The sequence below is a fragment of the Tachypleus tridentatus genome, chromosome 12 (assembly GCF_004210375.1).
Source record: "Tachypleus tridentatus isolate NWPU-2018 chromosome 12, ASM421037v1, whole genome shotgun sequence".
Lineage (NCBI taxonomy): Eukaryota > Metazoa > Arthropoda > Merostomata > Xiphosura > Limulidae > Tachypleus > Tachypleus tridentatus.
In genome coordinates this window covers 88,926,625-88,951,204 of record NC_134836.1, presented here as the reverse complement: position 1 = coordinate 88,951,204, position 24,580 = coordinate 88,926,625, and the positions used below count along the sequence as shown (strand labels likewise).

At 34.4% G+C, this 24,580-nt stretch overlaps 1 protein-coding gene across 9 annotated transcripts in view; it reads left to right on the top strand.

Moving 5' to 3' along the window:
• The window catches only part of LOC143233934 (leucine-rich repeat flightless-interacting protein 2-like), a 92,887-nt gene that overhangs the window by 50,982 nt on the left and 17,325 nt on the right, over window positions 1–24,580 (top strand). For 8 of the 9 annotated variants that reach the window (XM_076470846.1, XM_076470844.1, XM_076470849.1 and 5 more), the window contains 5 exons: window positions 1,311–1,397; window positions 1,971–2,039; window positions 10,517–10,618; window positions 13,602–13,772; window positions 16,283–16,375. In XM_076470846.1, the coding sequence (XP_076326961.1) occupies window positions 1,311–1,397; window positions 1,971–2,039; window positions 10,517–10,618; window positions 13,602–13,772; window positions 16,283–16,375 (522 nt within the window). The remainder of the gene's footprint in view (window positions 1–1,310; window positions 1,398–1,970; window positions 2,040–10,516; window positions 10,619–13,601; window positions 13,773–16,282; window positions 16,376–24,580) is intronic. The other variant, XM_076470843.1, reaches the window with a different exon arrangement.

Here is a 24,580-nt window from a genome sequence, read left to right as displayed (position 1 = left end):
AAAGTTTTGAGACAAAAATTTGTTTATTGTACTTTAACATCGATATTTAAAATTTGTTTTAAGCTAATTGAACGTCAATTTGAACCGTGCGCCGAGAATTGTAAACGATTAGAGTTGACTTTGCTTGCTACAGACGTGACGGTATGACGTATTTAAAAACATAAATTTGTAAGCCTGGCCTAGTTTTGTGACAAGAACCAAATAACACTGAACGCCAGTAGGTATGAACCCCGGATTTCACCATATGTGGAAATCTGGCGCTGGTTTGAGAGAGTATCGAATGGATAATGTCAACGACTTGATATTTTGGAGGCGTGCATATGTTAACGGTTAACCTCAGTTTGGGATCGTGAATACGTTAAATACATTTAAACAGTTATACCGAGTACATACACGTGCTGACGACTTCTCATGCCTGAAAGGCCCATCCTCGTTTACGTATGTAGTACGATGAAAATTTCAGGTTTTTTTTTCTTGCTTGAAGCACTGGTTTAGTGATAAATGGCTTTAGCACTTTGAACAGTCAAGATAGATGTCATCGTATTTGAACAAACTACTGGAATATAAAGGGATTGTGCTGAGTAATGTAATGAAAAGACCTAGTCATGAGTTCAGTTTTTAACAAAATGTTTTGACACTTCTTGTAAGACCTAAATATGAAATCTGGTTAAATAGGAGTAATAAAATAATATTAGGAAAGGAGTAAGTATGAGATTTAAAAAAATCCAAGATGTAGTTTTAGTAATGACATGGAAATTTTTTCTAATCCACAGTTCTGGAATTTGTGTAACTGCCTGAAAAACTGGGTGTAGGTTGCACTATAGGTTATCACGAATTATTCAGTAACGATTGCAAATGCTTACTTGTTTCATGGTACACACATTAAAGCAATTACCTTCTACTTCTTTTTTGTTGAGCAAAAAATATAAATCGTATGCAAAGAGAAATTCTCCATCATTTGATGAAATAATAGGACATCAGTTTGTTTTAATGCCACTGTTAGACTTGTAAATGACACTGAATTTGATAACATTACAACTACAGATAACATTTTGTTACAACACTGTTATACAACACACTTCTTTCAAAAACAAGTAGCTATTATACACATTACTGTTTTCAGGATAGCTACACTTTGAGATATACTGTGTAACTAATATATGTATCCAAAGGAATTAGAAAAAGACTAGTAATATTTTGAGTATATTTCAGTATTTCATGACACTAGATTGTGCCTACAACCAACATTTTAATGTGAATGTATCTTACATTATGTTAAATTTCTTAATGCATTATTTTTCTGTATCCAGGCAGAAGCGAGACTAGCAGCTCGAAGGCAAGCTCGTGCTGAAGCAAGAGAAATCCGAATGAGAGAATTACAAAAACAACAACAGGAGGTAATGGGCTTTTTTTTTTTAGCATAATATAGTTTAGTAGTTTCTACTAAGATCTGCTTTTAAATTTTTGTAATATATATATATATATATATACTAATTTGATAACCTGTTATTGGACTTACTTGATTTGTTGTTAAGAGACGTGCCCAACAGCACCAGTGTAAGGCTGAAAAAAATTATAAACAGTTAAACTTGTGCATGAGCTAAAATATGAAAAGTCATTTAAATATTATATGTGAAGTTTGTGGACTGCTTAATAAATGTAAATCATAATATTTAGTGTTGCTATTTTAAAAGAAGAACAGGGAAGTAATGTCTGCATATGTGAACCAGACACTTAGCTCTGAAATACACAAAACTTGGTTTGAACACAACCTTCCTTAAGAGAAAACTTTTACTATAAGTATACTATTTGTGTAGTGATTATTTTTTTGTCATATTTCTTTGTTTCAGAAGAAAGTAACCTCCTTCAAGATTCATTAAAAGCAATACTATTGTGAAAATGAACATTGTAAAAGTTTAGATCAAAATCATCATTTTATAGAAATTGATATTACTTTTTTGTTTTTTCAGGCAGATCAACAAAGTGATAAATATTATGATTTGCCCAGTGATCCTGTACGAGGGAGGTCTGGCCGAGAGGTGCGTACAGCTAATTAATAGTTTTGTTTGGTAAACAATTATATTATTAATCTTTCTGATACAATTATCTTTTCTTACAGTTACTATTACTCTTGATTTGACAGTGGAGGAAATATAAGCCATATTTTGTCAGTATTATACCACACCCTCTACATACTTCAGGGGTTTCTCCTGCACTACCAGTATTCTCAATATTTTTTCTCCAAGAAGACCAAGTATTGGCATCCTGTTTTCTGTTTCTCCCATCTGGATTTTGTCCTCAATGTGCATTGGTTTACCATTAAATCATACTTGTCTCAGTTTCCTTCATTGGCTTCTTCTGGTTCCATCTTTTACAGTCTCCCACATCCACTCAACTTCTCATCTGAGAAGCTGCTTGAGTGAGTTGGATTTGCAAAATGGAGAAATCCATTATCCACCCCACTCAGTATGTTGTTATTCTGGAAATGTTTTTTCAACTCGCATCTTAGTTGAGCCCAGTTTTCTCCTTCTGGTGTGCAAGCCAGGGAGTTTTCAGTTCAAAAGATACTATTAGCACCTTCTCTCCTTGCAAGAGAGTTTTAGTTTCTGTTGAATACTGGGCATCACTGGAGACTTATCTCTCTGTGCCATATCTACCTGCGTTTCTTGCAGTGGGTATTACAAGATCGGTGGCACCTCAAAAGGGATCCTCTGTATTTATAGATATTCCTTCCTGTTTCCTTTCAGTATGATCAGGTAACATGACAACGGGAGTACCTATTCCTCCTCCTCAGAGATACCTCTTTGTCAAGGTTGGTTGTGGACTGCAATATGTAGATGTCAGGTTATTAGTTTTTAAAGGTCTTCATATCAACCTTTTGAAACTTTTTGCTGTATGTTAGGTGATATTTCAATTTCTGTCATCTCTACAGAGCATGACAGTTATGATTCATTCTGAAAACAAGATAATTGTCTCTTGCATCACCTGAAAAGGGGACTTTGATCACCATTCTTATGCTCTAACACTCCAGAGCTTCTCTTCTGGGCTCAGCCATCAAACTCAATTGCTGACTTGTCATGGTTTGCATGTCCTTTTCTGATGAGATTGCTAGTCATGTAATGGCTTCTCTACCCCCACATATTCTGATGGCTACGTTCTCTTGAGATACTTCCCAGCTTTATGCATTTGCCACTCAGTTGAATGCCAAACTTTATGTTTTGAACCTGAGTTCTACGTCTTTTGGCTTTGGCTTTAAATACATTCAGCTAGTATTGGAAGGATCTTTCTTCTGTCTAATTTCTCTTCTCCATGTCACTTTTTGTTGATTTCTTCTTGTGATTCCTTTCTGGCAAGCTTAATCATGGTTTCTGTTCCTTTTCCAGGAACTATCAGCTTTGCATCACCCAGTTACTCTTCTGGCAAACTAACTCAGAGATACTCATTCCTCTGTTCCCACACCCTGACTTCACCTGTTTGTTACTTTCATCTGGTCACTTGCAAGGGTCTCAGGACTATCAACACATGCAGCATCCCTGTTATCTCACTGTCTATTTCTCATTCATATCTGTGTATTAATGGAAGTGGAGAGTGTTCCTTTGTTGGTCTATCTGGCATAGATTCTCAACTTCCCTTCCTTAGATATTTGATTTTTTAAATGGTTTTCAGACATAGGTCTTTTTGTTTCAACCATTGCTGGCTTTAGGATAGCCATATCATCTACTTTGTTCTTCTTGTTTTTGTCATTTATTTTGGCCAACGTGTCTTTATTGTCCTCCTTATGACACTCAGTTGCTGGACAAGAATCTGAAGGTTTTTCTTCATGCCTTTTCCATTCTTCTTTATATCACCTTTCCTTGAATACACATTCTCCTTTTAGCTTGTGAACTTGTAAGTTGTACTTGTTTCACCACATTTTGTACCATGCAACCTGTGTCTTTTTATACCCTGATAGTTACTTCCTTTTCAAAACATCAGCTACCCATGAAGGCAATTTTGCTTTCACTCCTGCTTGTCTTCCTTTCATATTTCATTCCATTTAGATCCAGATTTTAAGATGTACTATGCACAGAACATTTCTGTGGCTCTCACTCCCTTTCTCCTGAATCTTAGCAATTGTTCTGTGTTTCATCCAGTCAGATCCATCACTTCCTAATGTCCTGATATCCATAATTTGTACCATGAGATCTATGTGGTCTATCACACTCATGTTGCCAGTTCTTCCTCACAATACATAATGTTGTACAGTTACAACAGAAAGTGTTTGTACCCCTGCGTCGTGAGTAGTTTTTCCTCATAACTTAAAAAGTATTATGATTAGGATAATGAGAGTATAGTATATTATAAATATTATACTAACACACATCTACATAAATTTTTATGCAAATTGAATGACAAATAAACTGTTTATAAACAAATAACCAAACATAGGAGGGGCAGAAAGTGTTTATGCATCTACTTTAATGGTTAGTTGTGTAGTCTTTCAGGTGAATTACTTAGCACAATCTCTCCTCTTAGCCCTCCATGATCATTTGACAGTACTCGACTGGTATTTTCTTCCATTTGTCTTTACAGAAGGCCTCTAACTCTTGCAAGTTTTTCAGATGATGCAGATGAACCCTGGTCTTCAACTTATGCTAAACATTTTCAATTGGATTGAGATCGGGTGACTGCGATGGTCACTCTAGAATGCTTATATGTTTCCTCTGAAACCAGGATTGCACATATTTTGATGTGTGCTTAGGGTCATTGTCGTGCTGGAAGATCCAACGACGCCCAAGCCGCAAGTTCCGAGCATCATTCTTGATATAAGTGCCTAATATATTAACATACTCTTCTTTTTTCGTGGTTCTGTTAACTCGGTGAAGGCTGCCTACACCAGTAGAGCTGAAGGAACCCCATAGCATGATTGAAGCACCTCCATGTTTAACTGTAGGGACAGTGTTCTTTGGGAGATTTCGTTCCCCCTTCTTACGGAAAATATAGCGAATATCATTGTGGCTGAAAAGCTCGATTTTTAGTCTTGTCTGACCAAAGAATACTCTTCCAATAGGTAAAGGGTTTATCTACATGCTTCTAAATGAACAGGCTTTAAATATGGAGTTCTACGAGGACGGCATGCTTGAACCCAGAAGAGTGTAATATATTCGTAAATGTAGAGGTGCTTACTTCAACCACAGTTTCCCTTACCAGTTTATGTATGTCATTACATGTTAAACGAGGGTTTCTACTAACTTTTCTGAGAACCTTCCTCTTTGTTCTTTCTGGAATTTTCATGGGGCATCTGGAACAAGGGAGGTTAGCAGTTGATCCTGTAAGCTTAAACTTGGCAATTATGCTTTGAACAGTAGATTTCAGTACATTAAGTTGTGTAGCAACACTGGAAAGAGAAACACGAGACTTGTATTTTACAATATTTCGGTTTTTTAAATCACTGGACAGTTGTTTCCTGTTCTTTATGATGACCAAGCAGATAATGACTGAGACAGCACTAAATTGCTGGAAGTACATTTTTTGCTGACTAAATTCCAATAATTATGAACCCAGTGTCTAGTTCTGGAATGGTATAATGTAGTTTATTTGCCAAACTAAACAAAATTTTTATGGGAATATCAGTTTTTTCACATGTTCTGAAATGTACAAAAACTTTCTGCTCCTATTTTTGGTTACTTGTTTATAAACAGTTTATTTGTCATTTAATTTATATAAAAATTTATGTAGATGTGTGTAAGTATAATATTTATAACACACTATGCTTTCATTATCCTAATCTTTATACTTTTTAAGTTATGAGGAAAAAACTACTTGTGACACAGGGGTACAAATATTTTCTGTCATAACTGTAAGTAAGTTTGTACAGGACCATACACTATGGTCATGAAGAAAAACCTTCAGATTCTTGTCCAGCAACTGAGTGTCATAAGGAGGACAATAAAGACACGTTGGCCAAAATAAATGACAAAAACAAGAAGAACAAAGTAGATGATATGGCTATCCTAAAGCCAGCAATGGTTGAAACAAAAAGACCTATGTCTGAAAACCATTTAATTCTCCTGAAGGTGTACAGTTCTACTCAAATGAGTAAGGTGATTGGGTTCTGCCTATGAATTAACACAAGTGAAGCAGAAAGAAATTGCTGCTCATCTCTAGCTTTCCTTAGATTGGCAGAGTTGAGAACTCTGCTTTACAAAATAGGGTTTTGTGGTTACCTGTTGCACTTTCTCCAGTGATGCATTCCTTTAAAATTTTTCATTTCATTTCTTTCTCTCTTCTTCCAGTGGAGTATAGGAGTTTTTACCACTTACTGTCTCCTAACTGCTGGAGAAATTCTCCTGAAGGTGTACAGTTCTACTCAAATGAGTAAGGTGATTGGGTTCTGCCTATGTAGAAGGCATGGGTCTGATATTTTATTCCAAGTGCCACTGATCTGGATTGGACAGTTTGCCACTCTGGTTAGAACCTTCCTCCCTACTGCAACCTGGTTTTTGGTTTCTGGGTGACTGGTTTTGGTTGGTGCTAGACTAACCAATGCAAGTTCTCATATGTGAGTGATCTGGAAACTTCTTCTTACCATGGACCAAATGTTACATCCCCAGTGTCTACTGGCTTTGGTCTGAAATTGACCCCTTTGCATTGTATTTTCAAGTTCCTTATGTTATTTGGATATACAATCCTAAGATTTTTTTCTGCAAGTTCTGCTGGATTTGCACACACGTTTGTTCAGGTTCTTGGAATGAGGTTACTCTTTCCTTCTGGTTTCTAAACCTGAAGTAAATGGTTGAGAGCTCTTCTTCTACTATTGACCAGCAAAGTTCCTTCTGGTGCCACTGGTTTGGACTGGAGTTAGCCTCTTGCCATCCTAACACACCTTTCTCTTTCTTAGGGATTTGAAATTGCCGCCTTGTTCCACCCTTTCATTGTGGCACCATACCTGTTGACACCACATAATCAGTGAGTATACCCATCCCCTCCTCTTCTGCTGTTGTTTTTCATGCTTAATTTCAAAGTGAAGACTGGGCTCAAACTGCATGGAGTCAGCTGCAATTGGAGGGTTTGTCACATTCCTGTTGGAGAGGGTTGTCACATGCTAATTAGCTTAACCATGTGGTATACACATTGAATTAGATTGGAGTTTCAAGGCTAATGGCAAATGAATGTTTGCACACTAAAGGGCAGTTAAATCAAGGATAGCTGTGAGAGGAGTTAAGTATCAATTGGTAATATATTTTCAGTGTAGGAAAATATTAATTTTTCTGTCTAGTTTGTGAAGAAACTACAAACAAAATTGTGTTTTTGAAGTTTTTTATATGAAAGGTATCAATTTAATGATACAAAATTGCATATAGTTTCAGATTCCTTCCTTCAACTTACTTTTTATTCCAGAATCTTTGGTGTTCAAAAATAATAAACATAATTTTGCTAAATATTTACTTGAAGTTGCATGAAATCTTACTTCCCACATATACATGTGCAGTGGTTGTTGAAGATATAAGGTTTTCATAATACGACGCTGAAATTCGTAAGCTAAACATTTCACATATTTGTGGTGCATTATGTTTTAGTCATATGTTTTCAACCTAAAAGAATTAAGACAGTTGTGAAATACACAGTTTCAAGAAATTTCTTCAGTTCAGTTTTGCTGAACTTGTAAAATGATTCATAAATACATATAGTAGTATATTAGGCATAATATAAAAATATATATATAATCTTTGCATTTTATGAAATCGTTTAACTAATTTTGTTTTAAAGTGGTACATTAATTGTAATGCATATTTTTATTTTATTTGATCATTGCATAGAAGGTACTAGTTCACACAGACTCTCAGAGTTCTTTAGATAAAGTGTAGTTTGTTAGTAAAATGTATGAATAAGTTTTTCACAATTATTATTCAGTGAATCATGTATATATTAAACTGAGTCATTGATAATGTTTATGGAAATTTGATCCATTCTCATCAATTAATTTTTAAAATCTTTATATGCAAATACACAATTCTTGAACTTTATGCAGTTAAAATAATCACGAGGTGATGGAGAACTTTTCAATGAAATTTATTTAATATTAGAAATAACTTAAATACAAAACTGTAATTGTAATTAAATACTACAAAACAAAAATTCTGTTTGATCAGCTGTTGAAAAGTTTGTAAAGAATAACAGGCAGGTACCAAATCCAATTTCAGATTTGTTTCTCAAGTAGTAGTTATAGTTGTAAAAGCAAAATAAGTTTTCCTTTACAATGCATATATAAATCATAAGTATACAAATACATATTTCACATTTATCATGAACTCTTGTAACTGGTTTTTCTACCAGAGAATGATCAATAACATTGTTTCATTTTATGGTGATTGCAATTGTAGGTTTTTTTACTTATTGGGGAATGTAAATGAATCATACATGTTGAACTATTTTCATATTTGTTCTTTGAATTTTTTATCTGGTGTGAAAGTTCAGTTTTTGTCTTTTTTGTTACCAAATACAGTGGAGTGCCATTAAGCCGCGGACCAGTAAACCGTGAAATCGCTTAAGCCGCGGACCAGTAAACCGTGAAATCGCTTAAGCCGCGGACCAGTAAACCGTGAAATCGCTTAAGCCGCGGACCAGTAAACCGTGAAATCGCTTAAGCCGCGGACCAGTAAACCGTGAAATCGCTTAAGCCGCGGACCAGTAAACCGTGAAATCGCTTAAGCCGCGGACCAGTAAACTGCGAAATCGCTTAAGCCGCTGTAGCAAGTCTTGTGAGCGAGGATTATTGCGGCTCACCGCAAATTTAAGAACGTGTAAAAACACGGCTTACAAATTTAATCCTGGCTTTATAACTTCAAGGAGATATTTATAAAGGATTTGCTTTAATTTGAGAAATAAATAAAATATATTACAATAGAAATTGACCGTTAATCTACCTTATCCGCTCTCTATGTCAGCTTTATGGAGGCCGCCATTGTTACCAAATCACACCTCTCCATAGATTAAAGTTAATCCGCAGTAAATTCGTGAAAAAAGTGATCAATAATTAAAGTATTATTTTTAATTCAATAATTCAATATGATGATCACGCAATAGCCTGGATGAGGCTCCTCGGCGGAGCTGTTGGCGACTTCGGCTTTTCAGTCACAAAGCTTTAAGCTGCGGTTAAGCAGGTTGACCCCCAAAATACCGCGGCTTAACGGCGCTCCACTGTAACAAGTAAGTCCAACTAGGTTGTGTAAATATGGTGTGCAACAACAGTGCCCTTATGAATTGTGTCCATTAGCTAGTAAACTTTTTTTGTTTGTATTATTTGAAATGCAAATCTGAGCTTTTGTTTAACTTTTGGTTTGATTCAGCATTTTGCTTATCTTTTAAACATTGCATAAGTTTGTACTATAAAATTTGTCTGAAACTCACTGGTTATTACAACTTACAGGGATTAATGTTAGTATTGTACGTCCAAACTCATGCACAATGCACCTTTTTCACTCTGCTCAAATTTTCACCCATTTAATTTTTTTTTAAAGTCCACTGTAAGAATCTTACAATAATTTTTGAATACTTTTTTGGCTTTGTAGTTAAAACCTGCTGAAATCTTTATACATTTTTTAAACTAATATGGGTTATCTATTATAAAAACTCTTCTAGACTACTGATATCAGTCAGTTGAAAAACTAGTAAAAGTTATTGAGGTTTGCTTGGTTAATTTGGTTTCTTGGTAGACACACATTTAGTGTATGCATTCTTTCATGTCGTGTTTTTATATCAAGAGTTTTTTATTTCTTTTACCCTAAGTGAAACTTTGGGCATCTGTTTGTGCTAGTATTTACTAATTATAAGTTTCATATCCCATTGAAAAAAAAGAAAGAAAAAGTGAACATTTTCTAATAATATTTTTCAGGGAAGTACTGCATTGGAAAAGAATTCAGACTGTACTGTAATGCTCTTATAAATTAAAAGTGGTACCCTTTATTCAACAAAACTCTTTTTTTGATAACTCCATTTTCTAGTAATGTGTTTACAAATTACATCATTAAAAATATCATCAAACCCTCATTTACAGTTTTAGCAACACATTTTAACAAATTAAACTTAACATTCTGCTACTATTATGTTCTTGTTGTGAAGACAGTACTTTTAATTAAAATTGTGTTTTGTGATAAAGAAATAGTTGTTGCTTATACCATAGTTATTTTTCTAATTTTATGAATGTTGAATACCCAAACTGTAAAATGTTCATATGTAATTCTATCTGTGATGCCGTACTATAGATGGTACTACACTGCATTTATTATTTTGGATGCATATACAGATAGGTAGATACACAGTACATCCAGTGAACTAAGATACACAATAACTTACAACTGGATAGTAGCAGAATGTTAAGTTTAATTTGTTGAAATGTGTTGCTAACTAAAGATAAGGTTATATAATAATTATATACAATAAGCTGAAAATAACCAAATGAATATTTTCTGAAAGTGATACCTTTAAGTAGCTTTAAGGTGACATTTATTAAGAAGTGTTTTTTTTTTCTTACTAGGTCAGATCATCATCTTTCATTTCAAGTGCATTTTCTTATACAAGCTCAAGACGGAGCAGCGAAGATTCTACAGAGGCTGTTGATAATTCTAGAGAATTAAGAGTAAGTTTGCAAATGTGATATAAGAAATGAGTATAATACTTAGTGTACATATGAGGCTTATAAGTTATGTTCTTTTAAGCTCAATCTGATCTGTTTAAATTAACACTTTAAATGTTGAAAACAATTTTTGAATGTTTGTATAATTAATTCCTTGCATATGTGTCATCATATTTTGTCCTTTTAGGATTCTGTTTTAATATCATTACAATGTTCCTTTTATGAAAAGTAATAAGAAACTTTAAACATTATTTACCCATGGTATCATGCATTTATCACTTAGAGATTTTATTTAACAAGTTAGTTGAAATGTCAGTACTTGAGACACAAATTGAGTGAAATATCTGCAGGTTTCTGTAAAGATACAATTAGATACATATGGATAAAAATGTTTTTGTTAAGGTTGTACTTTAGTTAAACATTTGTAAATTTGAAAAAATATTGATCATTTTACTTCAAGACATCTGCTTTTTTTAGGAAAGGGTTTCCTATATTTGTAGATGATATCAACAAGTAACCAGTAATAAAAATAACTTGAAAAATAAGGATGATGCAATACCAAAAAGTATAGAAACAAGGTAGGAATAAGTACACAAAACCATGAAAAATCTCTACACATAACCAAATCTTTCCAAGAAAAAACTTTTCTTGACAAATAAATGTTGAATTCCTTTCTTTACATGAATTCAGGCTTGAATAAAGCATTTACACTGAATAATTGAGTATTACTGTGGCTAATTTCCATAAGCTTGTAACATTGATGCAGTAACTATTTATTTATGTATAGCTTTATGTATTCATCTCTACCTACCTTGGTTCTGTAATTTATGGCATTGTCATCCCTACATCATCCTTATTTTTTATTCACGTATTTCATTTTTAATACTGATGAATATGTTATAATAAATGGCAATTTCTATGAAGGCATCAGCTTTAACCTTATGTAATGAGTTGTCTTGATGAACATCATATGTTGAAATAGGTGAAATGCTATATTGCTTTAGCACTCCTCAACTTAAAATCCCAAATTTTGGTGTGTAAATCATTGCAAAAAATAGCTCTTCTGATACCAGAACATTTAGTTGTTATGCAACTCACTGATTCTCCACCTTAGGGATGTGTGTGGCTAAAGTGAAGGTTTTAATAGCTTTTTAAAACCTTGAAAACCTAAGTTAGGTCTTTATAAAAATCTCCTACATTGTTATAAGAGAGATTTGAGACTGAGGAGCAATGCATTGCACTGGTCATTTTTTTCCCAGGACCATACCTACATAATAAACAACTTCATGATGCTAACTTCCCAATATTTTGCTCAGATGTTTCTTATTTAAGGCTTGTTAAAATTAAATAAAATTTAACATTAAAGTATCTTTCAAACAATTAATGATCATTGCCTTAATAGTGAGTCTTTTTATATATTTTCTGCATTACACTTACACAGAAAACTGCTTTCATAATGTAATTATTTGTAACTATCTTTGTAACAGTTTATTATAAGTTATTTAAAAAAGTAAAAATTTAAACATTCTTTTTTTAATATGTACTTTTTATGATTAATCAAATGTTTTAGAATGTACTGGGAGTAAGTGCTAGAGAAATTATTACAAGTTATAAAAGTGGCCTAGTAATTCAGATTTAAATAAACCACAGCTTTTCAACAGATATAAGTGATTTGTAAATGACCGTGCTATAAACAGTTGAAAAATTAAATCAGGATTGTTTAAATAAACAACTGAATAGTGAGAACCTTCTTTCTTGGAAATTACTGGATATTGTGTGTGTGTATGCATGAACTAATGGCAGATTTGTTTTTGCATAATTTGTAATCATAAAGGTTATACCAATTTTATTTTAAAAATTGGTAGAACATTTTTTGTGTTGCCTGTATTTATTGTATTTTTTGAAAATCTAAGTACATGTTTTTTGAAGAAGCATCATCTGTCTCTAATATTAGTGAAAAGTAAAATATATTTTAAGTACTGTAAAATCATTAATTCATAACTTATTTTGATATAAGCTTTTAAACATTCACTAAAACTTGGTATTTTAATATGGTATACATGTACAAGCAGAAAATATCTGAAGTTATTACATTGTCGAGTAAAAGTAGTAAATGTTTGATTTAAAGCTCAAGTGACCCTGATTCGAATCCTGTTCATAACATAAAATGTAAGTTGTATGTATGAATAAAAGAAATACGTTTCAGTTTTATTTACATACAAGTAAATCTTTTATTGAATAAATAAGAGCACCACACTTTTAAAGCAATTTTGGTGTCTTGTAGACACATTTTCTTAAAGATAACAAAGATGAAATAAATGTGTGTGTGTGTGTGTGTGTATATTCAGGAAAAAATATTTCTTTAAAACTATATATGGTATTAAAATATTCTTAAATTTATGCTTATGACAAATAAACCAACCAAAAATTAGAGTGAAGATTAAAACTCCAAGTTCAAGAACATTTATAAATATAGGAAATAATAAATACTGCTGCATTAGCAAATATCTTGAATTACTTGGAAATCAGCATTCAGTATCTATTAAGTTTTAACTATTTTAATAAGATTTTTGCTGAACTCTCACTAAACATTTTAGTTAAGATTTAAAAAAAAGTAATCAAAGAAACTAATTTCTGTAGTGAAAAATACATACATAAACCAAAACCAAAAAAGTTTGCAAATTCTACTATAAAATAATTTTGTAACTGATTTACCTGAAAGTAATCTATGGGGAATTAAGTTTTAGTATTACTTATTTTTTATTTTCCACATTAAGTAATTTGTGATAATGTCAGCAATTAAGTTAAAATATTGATTCAAAGCTAACAGAATTAAATATTTGCATAAAAATTGTTAACTTAAATTGTCTTGTTCTAGCTACTACCTTAAGAAAGAGTCTTTTTCACTTTCACAAAAATTGTAGCTTCTGTCAAATAATTGTGCAAATGTAAAATTAGTGGGTTATTTTGTACTTACTTTTTTCAGCTTCAGATACAAGACATTGAAGAAAAATTCAAAAAGGCTATGGTTAGTAATGCTCAGTTGGACAATGAGAAATCCTCTCTTAGCTATAATGTTGAAACCTTAAAAGATGAACTAGAAGAAATGGAAGAAAACTTAGCTCAGATAAGGAAAGATTACAAAGAGAAATCAAGGGTAAAATATGTAATTTTTTCTTTTTTTTTTGCAAGTCTATTTCTTACAGATACACAGCTTTCTTTTTATGTAGTTGATTGTGGACATGAAAGATAATTTTCATTTAGACAACAGAAATTCATGAATTTGTTTTTTATTTTTCATAAATATAGCACAGAATATCTGTATATTAGAGTTCCTAATATTCCTTGAATTACTCAAATTTTAAAGGTGGATAACCAATGCCTTAAAAATATTAGAATTTTTACTTCATTTGTTAATATTTTGGAAGGTACTTGAATGTTTGAGAAAGAAATAGCTGTTATAAAGATATAAAACCAAATGTATTTGACCTTTACTTTTTTTTTAGCATGGGTTTGATCAATTTGATCAACATCATGCTCTCTTTGCACTTGTTTTAAAAAGTCTTTGTACATTTATGTCTAACTCTTAATATAGTATTTCTTCACAAAGTTTATCAGTCTTTTAGCTGACATTAGTCTTTCACATACAAAAGAAACATTTTTTAGTGAAGTATTTTTAATAAACTAAAATCAAGATTTGTCCATTAATATATGAATAGTCTGTGTGTAAAGTAATTTTCATGATAAGATTAAAAATACTTTTTCTGATTTCAAAAATGTAAAATTTCCTTTGTGTGATTCCTAAGTATATTTCAAATATTTTTCAGTAAAACTTTGTTATTTTCGCGACCCTATCTCCATGTGAGATCAGTCAATTTGAACTTTGATTTTTTTGCTGAAGTAACTAAGTTATCAAGTTTTTTACTTTATTTTCCAATACTATGCTATGTCTTTATAAGAGAAAAATGTCAGAAATTCAGTACGAGAAGAAGCTACAAATATAGCTTGTGATTTACCAATACCTTGTTATTGAAAGACCGAGACTTTTTCAAAATAAATGAAAACCGGGAGATATTGCTCAAAACACTAACTTCAAAACAAAATGCAGAATTTTAAATATCATTATTATTGTTTATTATGTAAACACATGTAATTTATTTATTTATTAAATTTATACTAGGCTTGGTATAGCCAGGTGGTCATGGGGCTAAACTCGTAATCTGAGGGTCGTGGGTTAAACTCTTGTCACAACAAACATACTCACCCTTTCGACCATAGGGGCTTTATAATATGTTGGTCAATCCCACTATTTATTGGTAAAAGATTAGCACAAGAATTGTTGGTGGGTGATGATGACTAGCTGCATTTCCTCTAGTCTTGCACTGATAAATTAGGGATCAGCTACCCTTGTGTAGCTTAGCAAGAAATTTAAAACAAACAAAAAATAAAATTTATACTATCACTTATGATTTCACTACCAAAGAATTTTAAATGAAAGTAAAAAGAAGAAACAACTGCAAACATATCAATTTCAGAAAAAGTCAATTTTTCAGTAAAATAAAAAATCAACATGAAACTTGTTTCTGGTTATAAATTGAGCCATCTATTTAAAAAAATGTACTGTGATTTTTTATTAACTATTAAACTGTAATCAACAGTAAATACAAAAAATTAAAAGAGGTTTTAGGTAATTATTATAATGATTAATTTTGTAGGTGGCTGGTGGTGGTTTTATAGGTGAAGTATGGTTGTTAATAAATGAAGTGTTTTTAAATCATACAGTTTTTTGGTTTTTTTCCTCGATTCTGTTTACTGAAATAATTATATCAATCTTATGTACATGCTATTTGTGGAACTAAGCTTTGAGAAATGACTTCTTGTATGCTCAAGATTCTAAAGAGCTTGCCAGAAAAGAAATGTATCTGTTAACAGCTTGCTATATTTTGTCATTTAGAACATGCTATATCAAGTTATTGAAATTTGTATGAATTTTCATGGATCAAGAAGTTTAATGTATTAGGTAAACAGCTACATTACCACACATTAAGAAAACCTTGGGATTATTGAGGATAATTTATTTTACATTACATTAATATTATTTAAATATGTTAGTTTTCCTAATCTCATTTATACACTAGTGCATCAAAATACAAGATGTATTATACATCACTATTTGTAATTAATATTTTTTTATAACAATACATTGCTTGTTTATGATGTTTCTGATATTTTCATTCATCTTATGTCCAGTAATTTTAACATATGTCACAAAAGTAGCTATTATTAGTAATTTAAAAAAGATTATTTCGAGGGAACATTTTATAAAATTATCAAATAGCTTGGTTATTCCTGTTTGCTGGGCTTGTACTAGGTACATGTTCACCAAGAAAGCAGTTTGCATTCACAGACCATTCAACAAGGGCAAACGTTTTTTGTGTAGCTTTATTTATTCTAAACAACAGCATGCTGATCATTAATTGGAGACAAACACTGGTAGGACCACTGAATTAACTTTTGATTGTCTCACTAAGCATTTCTCAAATGAAATTTTTCTTGTTACTGTTTTATAAGCACTTGATCACAACTGGTTGGATATTAAAATATGTTTAAATTTAAAGACATTTTAATAATAATGATACATTTCATTTAAAACATTTTTTTTACTAGGTATATGATCAGCTAGTTAGGGATTCTAAAGAAATAAAAGAAGAAATTGTATTTTTAAAAGAAAACTTAAGACGAAAAGATGATTTAATAGAGGTGAGTTTCATAAATGAATGTGAAAGTTGTATCAGTTTAATGTTTCCAAGAAAATCAAGTTATATAATCTATAGTTACCTTTTTATCTTACTTTAGTTTTTATTATTAAAATACTGTAATTGTTCTGTGTGATATTTAAATATTTGTTTGATATCCTGACAGCATAACTGCTGCTCTCTGAATCTACAAAGTGATTTTTGTATCCTGAGACAATATCTCATCTTTCACATAGCTTTATCCTTTGTACATCTGCTTATGAGACTTGCATGTCACTAGCCTTGAGATAACTCCTACTTAAAAATGTGTTTAACATGATTGACACTAGCGCATGATTACGTCATCATATGACAATAGCCTTCCACCAATAGGAAGACAGTACAGTCTCTTTGTATAGTAACTCTGCTAAACAAATGTGCTCAAACTTACTTCATTCCTTTCCTCAGCATTGTCCAGAACTGACATGTTTTGAAACTTATTATTTGGTTATGTACTATTTATAATAGTAAACAAAATTTAAATTTTATTCTAGTGTAGCTCTTTTCTCTCATTACCAAAGTAAAATAGAGAGAGAGAAAATTTTCCTGCTTACCTATTGTGAATTCTCAAGCTACAGAAACTTCTACTTCGTTCTGTGATGGGGAAAAAATTAATAACATGAGATCTGCAGCTAGTGGAGGCTTGTCTATGGAGAATATGAAGGCCATTGGTTAACATGATGTGAGTATGGCCAGGATGACTGATTCTGACTGGCTTTTTTTCCCTACCAGGGTTTGCTCTGGGTATTTCTTCATCTGTAGAAGAAAATCTTGAACATTTTAATTTTCTTCTGGATGTTATCTTACAGATGTTCTTTTCTTTATCTTTCTCCAGTGTCTTTTGATTCCTCCTGATATTAACTGCAACAAACCCATCCTCAGGGTTACTTTGCTTTCTCTTCTGTACCTGATACTAGAGTTCATGCAGACTTGTTTCTTAAACAATTATGCTCTCATTCTTACATGTCTTACCTACTCAACTCTTTATCCTGGCTTATTATTAATTCTTGGAATCTCTTCTACTTGCTTTGAAGTACCTCTTGATGTGGATTCCTGTACATGGTGAGGGGACCTCCCAGAGAAGGTTCTGTTCTTACAGTTTACCTCCTCTGGAATCTAAACATCCACCTGCGTGTTTGCCGTGCGGGGTAACCGTGAAGAGGAGAAGAGAATCCTGGTGGTGGAGGGATCCAACTCCAACACACCACTTTGGCCTTGAATTCCTGTAAATGGATGGTCTTGGGATGGCCCCCCAGGATCAGTCAGCTAGTCCATTTGGGCCAGGGTCAACTGAGTACCAGCATTGGATGTCCACAATGGGTGTCATGGACATTGTGTCTGACACTGGTGTTCAGGTATAGTGCTCATGAAACCCTGGTGTTGCTGTAGTGTGTCCCCTTGTAGGGCTCCATGGTGGGTGGGGTCAGTGGGCACCAAAAAATTTATTTATTATGGATACTCCTAAAACAAAAAAATAACACAACTTGAAACCATAGAGAAAAACCTGACTGCCGGAAAATGAACATGTATTGATGAATCAGTACAGCCTAACTCACCACTTGAATCTGTCCCACAATTCCTAATTTTGCATTTCTTAAGTGATAAACCTCTAGGGCAGATGTCCCCATTTTTTTATTCAGAAGGGCTTGCTGGCTTTCCTAAATCAGTAAAAAAAGCTACGTTTGGAAGACATATTAGTGGAAACATCTTCATCACAGCATTCCAAACTCCTTCTGACATTAAAGGTCTTGGGAGACATACCCATTGGTGTTACTCCTCATTCTACTTTGAATATTTCCAGAGGAGCCATAGTTGAAAGAGATTTAAGGACTCTCCATGAATCTGAGATCTTTGCAGGTCTCACCAGCCAAGGTGTCACAGCAGTATGCAGAATCTTCACTCGAAAAGATGGAATTCTGGAGCCAACAAATGTTCTAATACCAACATTTACTGTACCACGTCCTTCCACCACAATAAAAGCAGAATATCTGAATTGTCAGGTGTGACCTTTATATTCCAAATCCTGTATGATGTTTCCATTGTCAACGATTTGATCATTCAAAACAATCTTGCTGTGGTTTTTTGACCTGTGCCTGTTGTGGTGGTAAAGACCATGATGCCACCGAATGCCAACTCAAACCACATTGTATAAACTGTAATGGTACCCATCCTTTTTATTCTACCTCTTGCCCTAAATGAGTAGAAGAAAAAGAAGTACAACATATCAAGACAGTTAACAATCTCGCTTACACAGAGGCTCAAAAATTATTACCTATTCCAACCAGAACTTATGTTGCTGTAACCTGTTTTACTACTACAGTAGGAGTCCAAACAGACCTTACCCTATCCCCTACACAACTTTCATCAGCAAATCTTCATGAAACACTTTCCAAATTTAACACAGTTCGCGAATCAGTGTCTCCTTCCATCTCTGTCCTGATCACACCTTCCAGTCATTGCCAAACTTCACATTCTTCAAGTCAAGATATTTCAATGGGATCTCCCTCTCTTGATACCCCAAAATTTAAACACACAACTCGTCCGCGCTTTCAATCATCAGTACGCGTACCGATAAATTCAGACTCGACCATTCGAGCTAGAGCAGGATCCATAGAGGGCAATAGACCCACATCTAATAAAGAAAAAAAATGCAGTCGTAAGCAGAAGGACTCTACCTTATTCTCCTCTGATATAATTACACGTGGCCATGCTAATCCAATGGAACTGTCGAGGTTTCCAATCAAAAGTGACTGACATCAAAGATCTGATTGAATTTTATCATCCCATATGTCTTTCTTTGCAGGAAACATTTCTACAGCTACAAATATAGTTACTATCTGCCACTATTCATTATACCGGAACAACAGGCTATGTGTAGGATGGGGACATGGGGAAGTTGCATTGCTGGTTGATCAGCATATGCCCACCAGGTCCCTGTCTTTGAGCACACCCTTGGAGGCTGTAGCCATCTGAGTCTCCTTGGGTTGTACCATCACTATTTGTTCTCTATACCTTACACCTGAAATGCATTATATTCAATCAGTCCTAGATACACTCATTGAGCAACTGCCTACCCCCTTTTTAATCTTGGGAGATTTTAATGGGCATAATCCCCTCTGAAGTGGCTTCTGTATTGATATGAGAGGGTGAACCATAGAGCATATGCTCCTGAGCCACAACCTGGCTCTTACACATATTTTTATGCATCTAATCAGTCATTTACGGCTATAGATCTTTCTGTCTGTTCCCCTTCACTACTCACTCACTTTTCCTGGGAGGTTGATATTAATCCACAAGGTAGTGATAATTTTTCCCATCATCTTACGAGAGATTGGCCGTGATTAGTACCACCCAATCCATGTACCTTGGTGGAAGTTGGTCTAGGCCAACTGGCCTTCTTTCACTACTCTCTTAGAACTTGATCCTGCCATCTTATGTAAATCATCCATAGATGATTGTATAGCAGCAGTAGCCAATAGTATTATACAAGCTGCTACTCGATGCATCCCTAAAACCTCGACATGTTTCCTACGGCATCCTTGCCCTTGGTGGAATTCTGCCTGTTCTACAACACAGAAAACTCAGAAGTGTGCTTCGGATGAATTTTGAAGATACCCCACACTCTCAAACTGCATTACATTTCAGCAAGCCTATGCACATGCTTGGCAAGTTAGATGTCAAAGCTAGAAGAAATGTTGGATTAAATACACCTCCAGCATTTCTTCAACCACCAGCACAAAAGGTATATGGAATAAGATCCAGAGGGTGAGTGGAAGATATACTTCTGCCCCCCTCTCTATCTTAATATCTGATGGCCATGAAGTTGCAGATGCACAGAGCATTGCCAATACTCTTGAGAACTTCTCTCATGTATCTAGCTCTTCAAACTTATCCCATTCCTTGTTAGCCATTAAAACACAGGCAGAGAATCTGCCTCTTTCCTTTTCAACTGACCATTCTTATGACTACAATCGCCCTCTTACACTGATGGAACTGAAACTAGCTATTCATCGGTCTGGCAATAAATCAGTTGGACCTGATAATATACATTATGAGATTTTATGCCACTTCTCCCAGAACTCTGTTACTATTCTCCTAGCTGTTTTTAATTGGATATGGCAGGAAAATGTCTATCCAGATGCTTGGCGACAAGCTATCATACTCCCTATTCTGAAACCTGGGAAGGATCCAACAATTCCTTCGAACTACCATCCCATTGTTTTGACAAGTTGTCTCAGTAAGATCTTAGAGAGGATAATCAATGCCTGCCTCATTTGGTTTCTTGAATCAAACAACCTCCTCTCACCAATTCAGTGTGGGTTCGGAAGAAAATGCTCTATGATAGACCACTAATTTTTCTTGAAACGTCAATCAGAGAAGCCTTTTTGAGGTGACATCTTGTTACTGTTTTTTTTTATTTAGAAAAAGCTTACGATACAACATGGAGATATGGCATCTTACAAAACCTTCATTCGTATGTATTGGGTGGAAACTTACCCCATTTCATCCAGCAATTCTTAATGAAGTGCCAATTCCAAGTTTGTGTGGGCTCAACACTTTCTCATTTTTCCCACAGGAACTTGGAATCCCTCAGGGCTGTATTCTGAGTGTCACACTTTTCATTATAAAGATTAATGCCATCAGTGAACAGCTACCCCATACAGTTGCAAACAATCTTTTAGTTTATGACTTTCACATCTCATGTCAATTATCAAATATGAGGCTTATTGAACGGCAGCTACAAACTGCAATCAATCAGATACTGAAGTGGACCACGACAAATGGTTTTAAACTTTCACTCTCTAAAACTGCTTGTATACATTTCTGCTGCAAATGGGGAATCCACCCAGATCCAGAACTCCGTCTTGATGAGATGTACTTTTTTTTGTCCCTGAGGCAAAGTTCTTAGTTCTTATATTTGATTGTAAATTAAATTTTATATTGCACATGAAGTAACTTTGTAACAAATGTCTAAAAGCATTGAACATTCTCCGTGTCCTCTCTTCTACTTCTTGGGGAGCAGATCCATACTCCATACTCAAAATTTTTCGTGCCCTCGTCCAATCCAAACTTGACTATGGGTCTGTGGTTTATGGTTCTTTCAGAACCTCAGCATTTAAAATATTGGATCCTGTCCATCACCAGGGGCTTCGGCTTTGCATTGGAGCTTTTTGTACTTCTCGTGCAAAGTCTGTATGTGCAATCTCCTGAACTCCTCTATATATTTGCTGTTTGCAACTGTCTCTAATGTTTGCTTCCAAACTTTGATCCTTACCACAGCATCCTACCTGGAGTTGTGTTTTCCAATCACAATGGACCACACTTTTTAATAACAGAAAATCTACCATTGTTCCTTTTAGTCCCCATATCCAGGCACAATTAGAAGATTTGGATTTAACCTTGAATAACATTGTAGTTTCTTCAAATCAGCCTATTCCACCACATTACTGTCCCCAATTGTAACCTATCTTTGAGTCGTGTGAGGAAAGCAGATACACCCGATTGGAAATATCGCTCTTTCTTTGCTGAACATCTTTCATATGATCCATCCATTCCTATATATACAGATGGTTCCAAATTGTCTGTCTGTTATGGATCTATCGTCCCAGTACCCATTCCATACATGGACTATAGTCCAGTTATCAATCCAGACTGTACACCAGATGGCAGGCAACCTGGAATGAGCAACACAATAACAAGCTTTTTCAAATCAAACCTTCTCTTAATCTTTGGTCCTCTTGCTTCTGTAAGGATCGAAGAGAGGAGGTTGTTTTGGCAAGGCTACACATTGGTTGCAGTTTTTAACCCACCACTTCCTTTTATCTAGAACTGCTGCACCAATGTGCAGTCTATGTGGCACTCAGACCACAATCACATTTTATTATCATGCCGTCGTTATAACCAAGAATGACAACACCATTTTAACTATATTTGTAAGGCGGGTTTGTCCTTGACTTTGGCCCATGTTATAAGTGATATTGCCCATCTCACTCGTGTTTTTACATTTTAAGGAGCCACTGGTCTTTTACACTTAATTTAAGGTTTTTTATTGGACTATATAGTGTTTTAGCATGATTTTTTTTTACACATTTTAATGTTTTAACACAATTTCTTTTGCACATTTCAATTTTTATTTCGACTTGAACCCAGGACTGGAAAGGCCAACTTTAGGTGACTGTCAGCAAGGGTGTACTTCTCGCTTCAGTCTTCCTGGCAGTTCTTAATTTTACATATTTTACTTCTTACCTTAATTACCCTATACCTATACTGTACCACATCTTGTCTGGCACAGATAGCCTTGTAGCTTTGTGCCAATAAACATTAAATACCTACATGCCTACCTAAGGGAAGTAGATCCCTTAATTCCTAGTGCCCAGTTGGTACACATTTATTTTCTTTTTAATGCTCTCCTATATTTCTTCTCATCTTTTCACCTTATTTCTGAGACACTTCATTGTGCTTTTGAAGGATTTTCTGGGGAGGTTCTTTCTCTTGTTTTTAACACTTTAACTTGATCTTCTATTTCTGTTCTATCTCCCCTTACTTGGTTCCTTTAATGTTGGGACTTGTTGGGTTGGGATGCTTTCTTCACTACTATTTGCTTGCCTTGCTCTCATCTTTGTGATCTTTATTGAGCTATTTTACTTTGTCCAGAGGTCTTTGGGGTGTTTATGATTCCCTGGAGACCTGGTCCAGAGCAGTCTAGCATTTATCCTCATTATCTTCTGTGTGTGTTTTTTTTTCCTCAATTTTACCCTCCTGAGGCCTATTCAACCTATGTTTCCAATTCCCAATTTCTAAGTTATTGCTTGTCTTGTTTCTGACTATCCAGTTGGAACTGGGCCAGTAAGCACCTATGTGTCTCACTTTGCCTGTCTTTGGTTTCCACTTTTGACTGAGATGGGTTCTTCTGGTTCTTGCTCATGGCCTTTCTTTCTATTTCTCTTTCTTCTTTATTCCTGTTTTTTTTTTTTTCTCCTTCCTCTGACCGTGTTTACCTTAAGTATCTCAAGGATACTTTCCTCTACTCTGTGATATTACTCTTATCTCTTCATGCCCTTTAAGAAAACTGTGGAACTGGTATCTTGTTATTAACTTATTATTTTTCAACTAGTTTCAATTTGTCTTAAAGTTCCAGATGAACAGTTTCATTTCCAGTGGTTCTTTTCACCCAATATGTGGATGACCAAAGTTGATGTATTGGATACTTTTTAAACATGTTCTGGTTTCCCTTTCCTCCAACCATTTTCTCTGTTTCATTCATCAGAATTTAGTCTTCTAGTTTCATGTTGTTGTTTTTTGTTAGCATTGTGTCTGCTCCTTACGTCTTGAGTTGAGTTATGGGGGTGTTCACTTGCCATATCTTTAACTTGGGGATGAAGTTCCATTAGTACTTGAAAAATTGGCTTCTCTTAATCATTCCACGTCTTTTTCTCATGCCTAGCCAATACTTGGTACACTTGAATATGTTCTTCAACCATCATCAACTGAACTAAGCCTTCACCACCCATAAGACCACAAGTAAGCACTTATTCTTGCAACCTGTGCATGAAGTTCTTTCATTTTTGTTGACTTGGCTTCCTTGAAATTGCACATTTTAAGCTGCACACACATGCATCTCCTGCAGTGGATATTATAGGATCATTGGCACCTGCATCAGGATCCACTGTCATCAGTTGTGAGTTTCCTTTCTCCTCCTGTTGAGGACTCATCTTTGTGACTCAACTGTGCCAATATCACTGTGTGCATCTTCTTCCCTGACTGGATCTCCATTTCTATACAAGTGTTTCCCTGTTGTACTCCACATCAACATATTCAAACTTCTCACAGTTTATTAGTCATCTTCTCTTGTGGAGTGGTTGGTCATGATCCACTCTGACAATGTCATGCCAGTTTTGTATATCAACCAGCAGGGAGTAAATCTTTGCTTTCATATATTGGACCTGTTATTTTGGGTTACCTTGCCACTTACCAGTTCTTAGTTGCTAGGGTGTTGGAGCTTTGAGAGTTCCTCACTGGTTGTGTATGTTACAATATGGTAGGAAGTAGGATGAGGGTGACATTGTCTGTGTAGTATAGGCCACTTCTCAAACATTTAGTGTGCTCTCTTCATGCAGCATGAACTTGTTGCTGTCATCTTGTTCTATTGAGTTGAGGTGAGACACAGAAG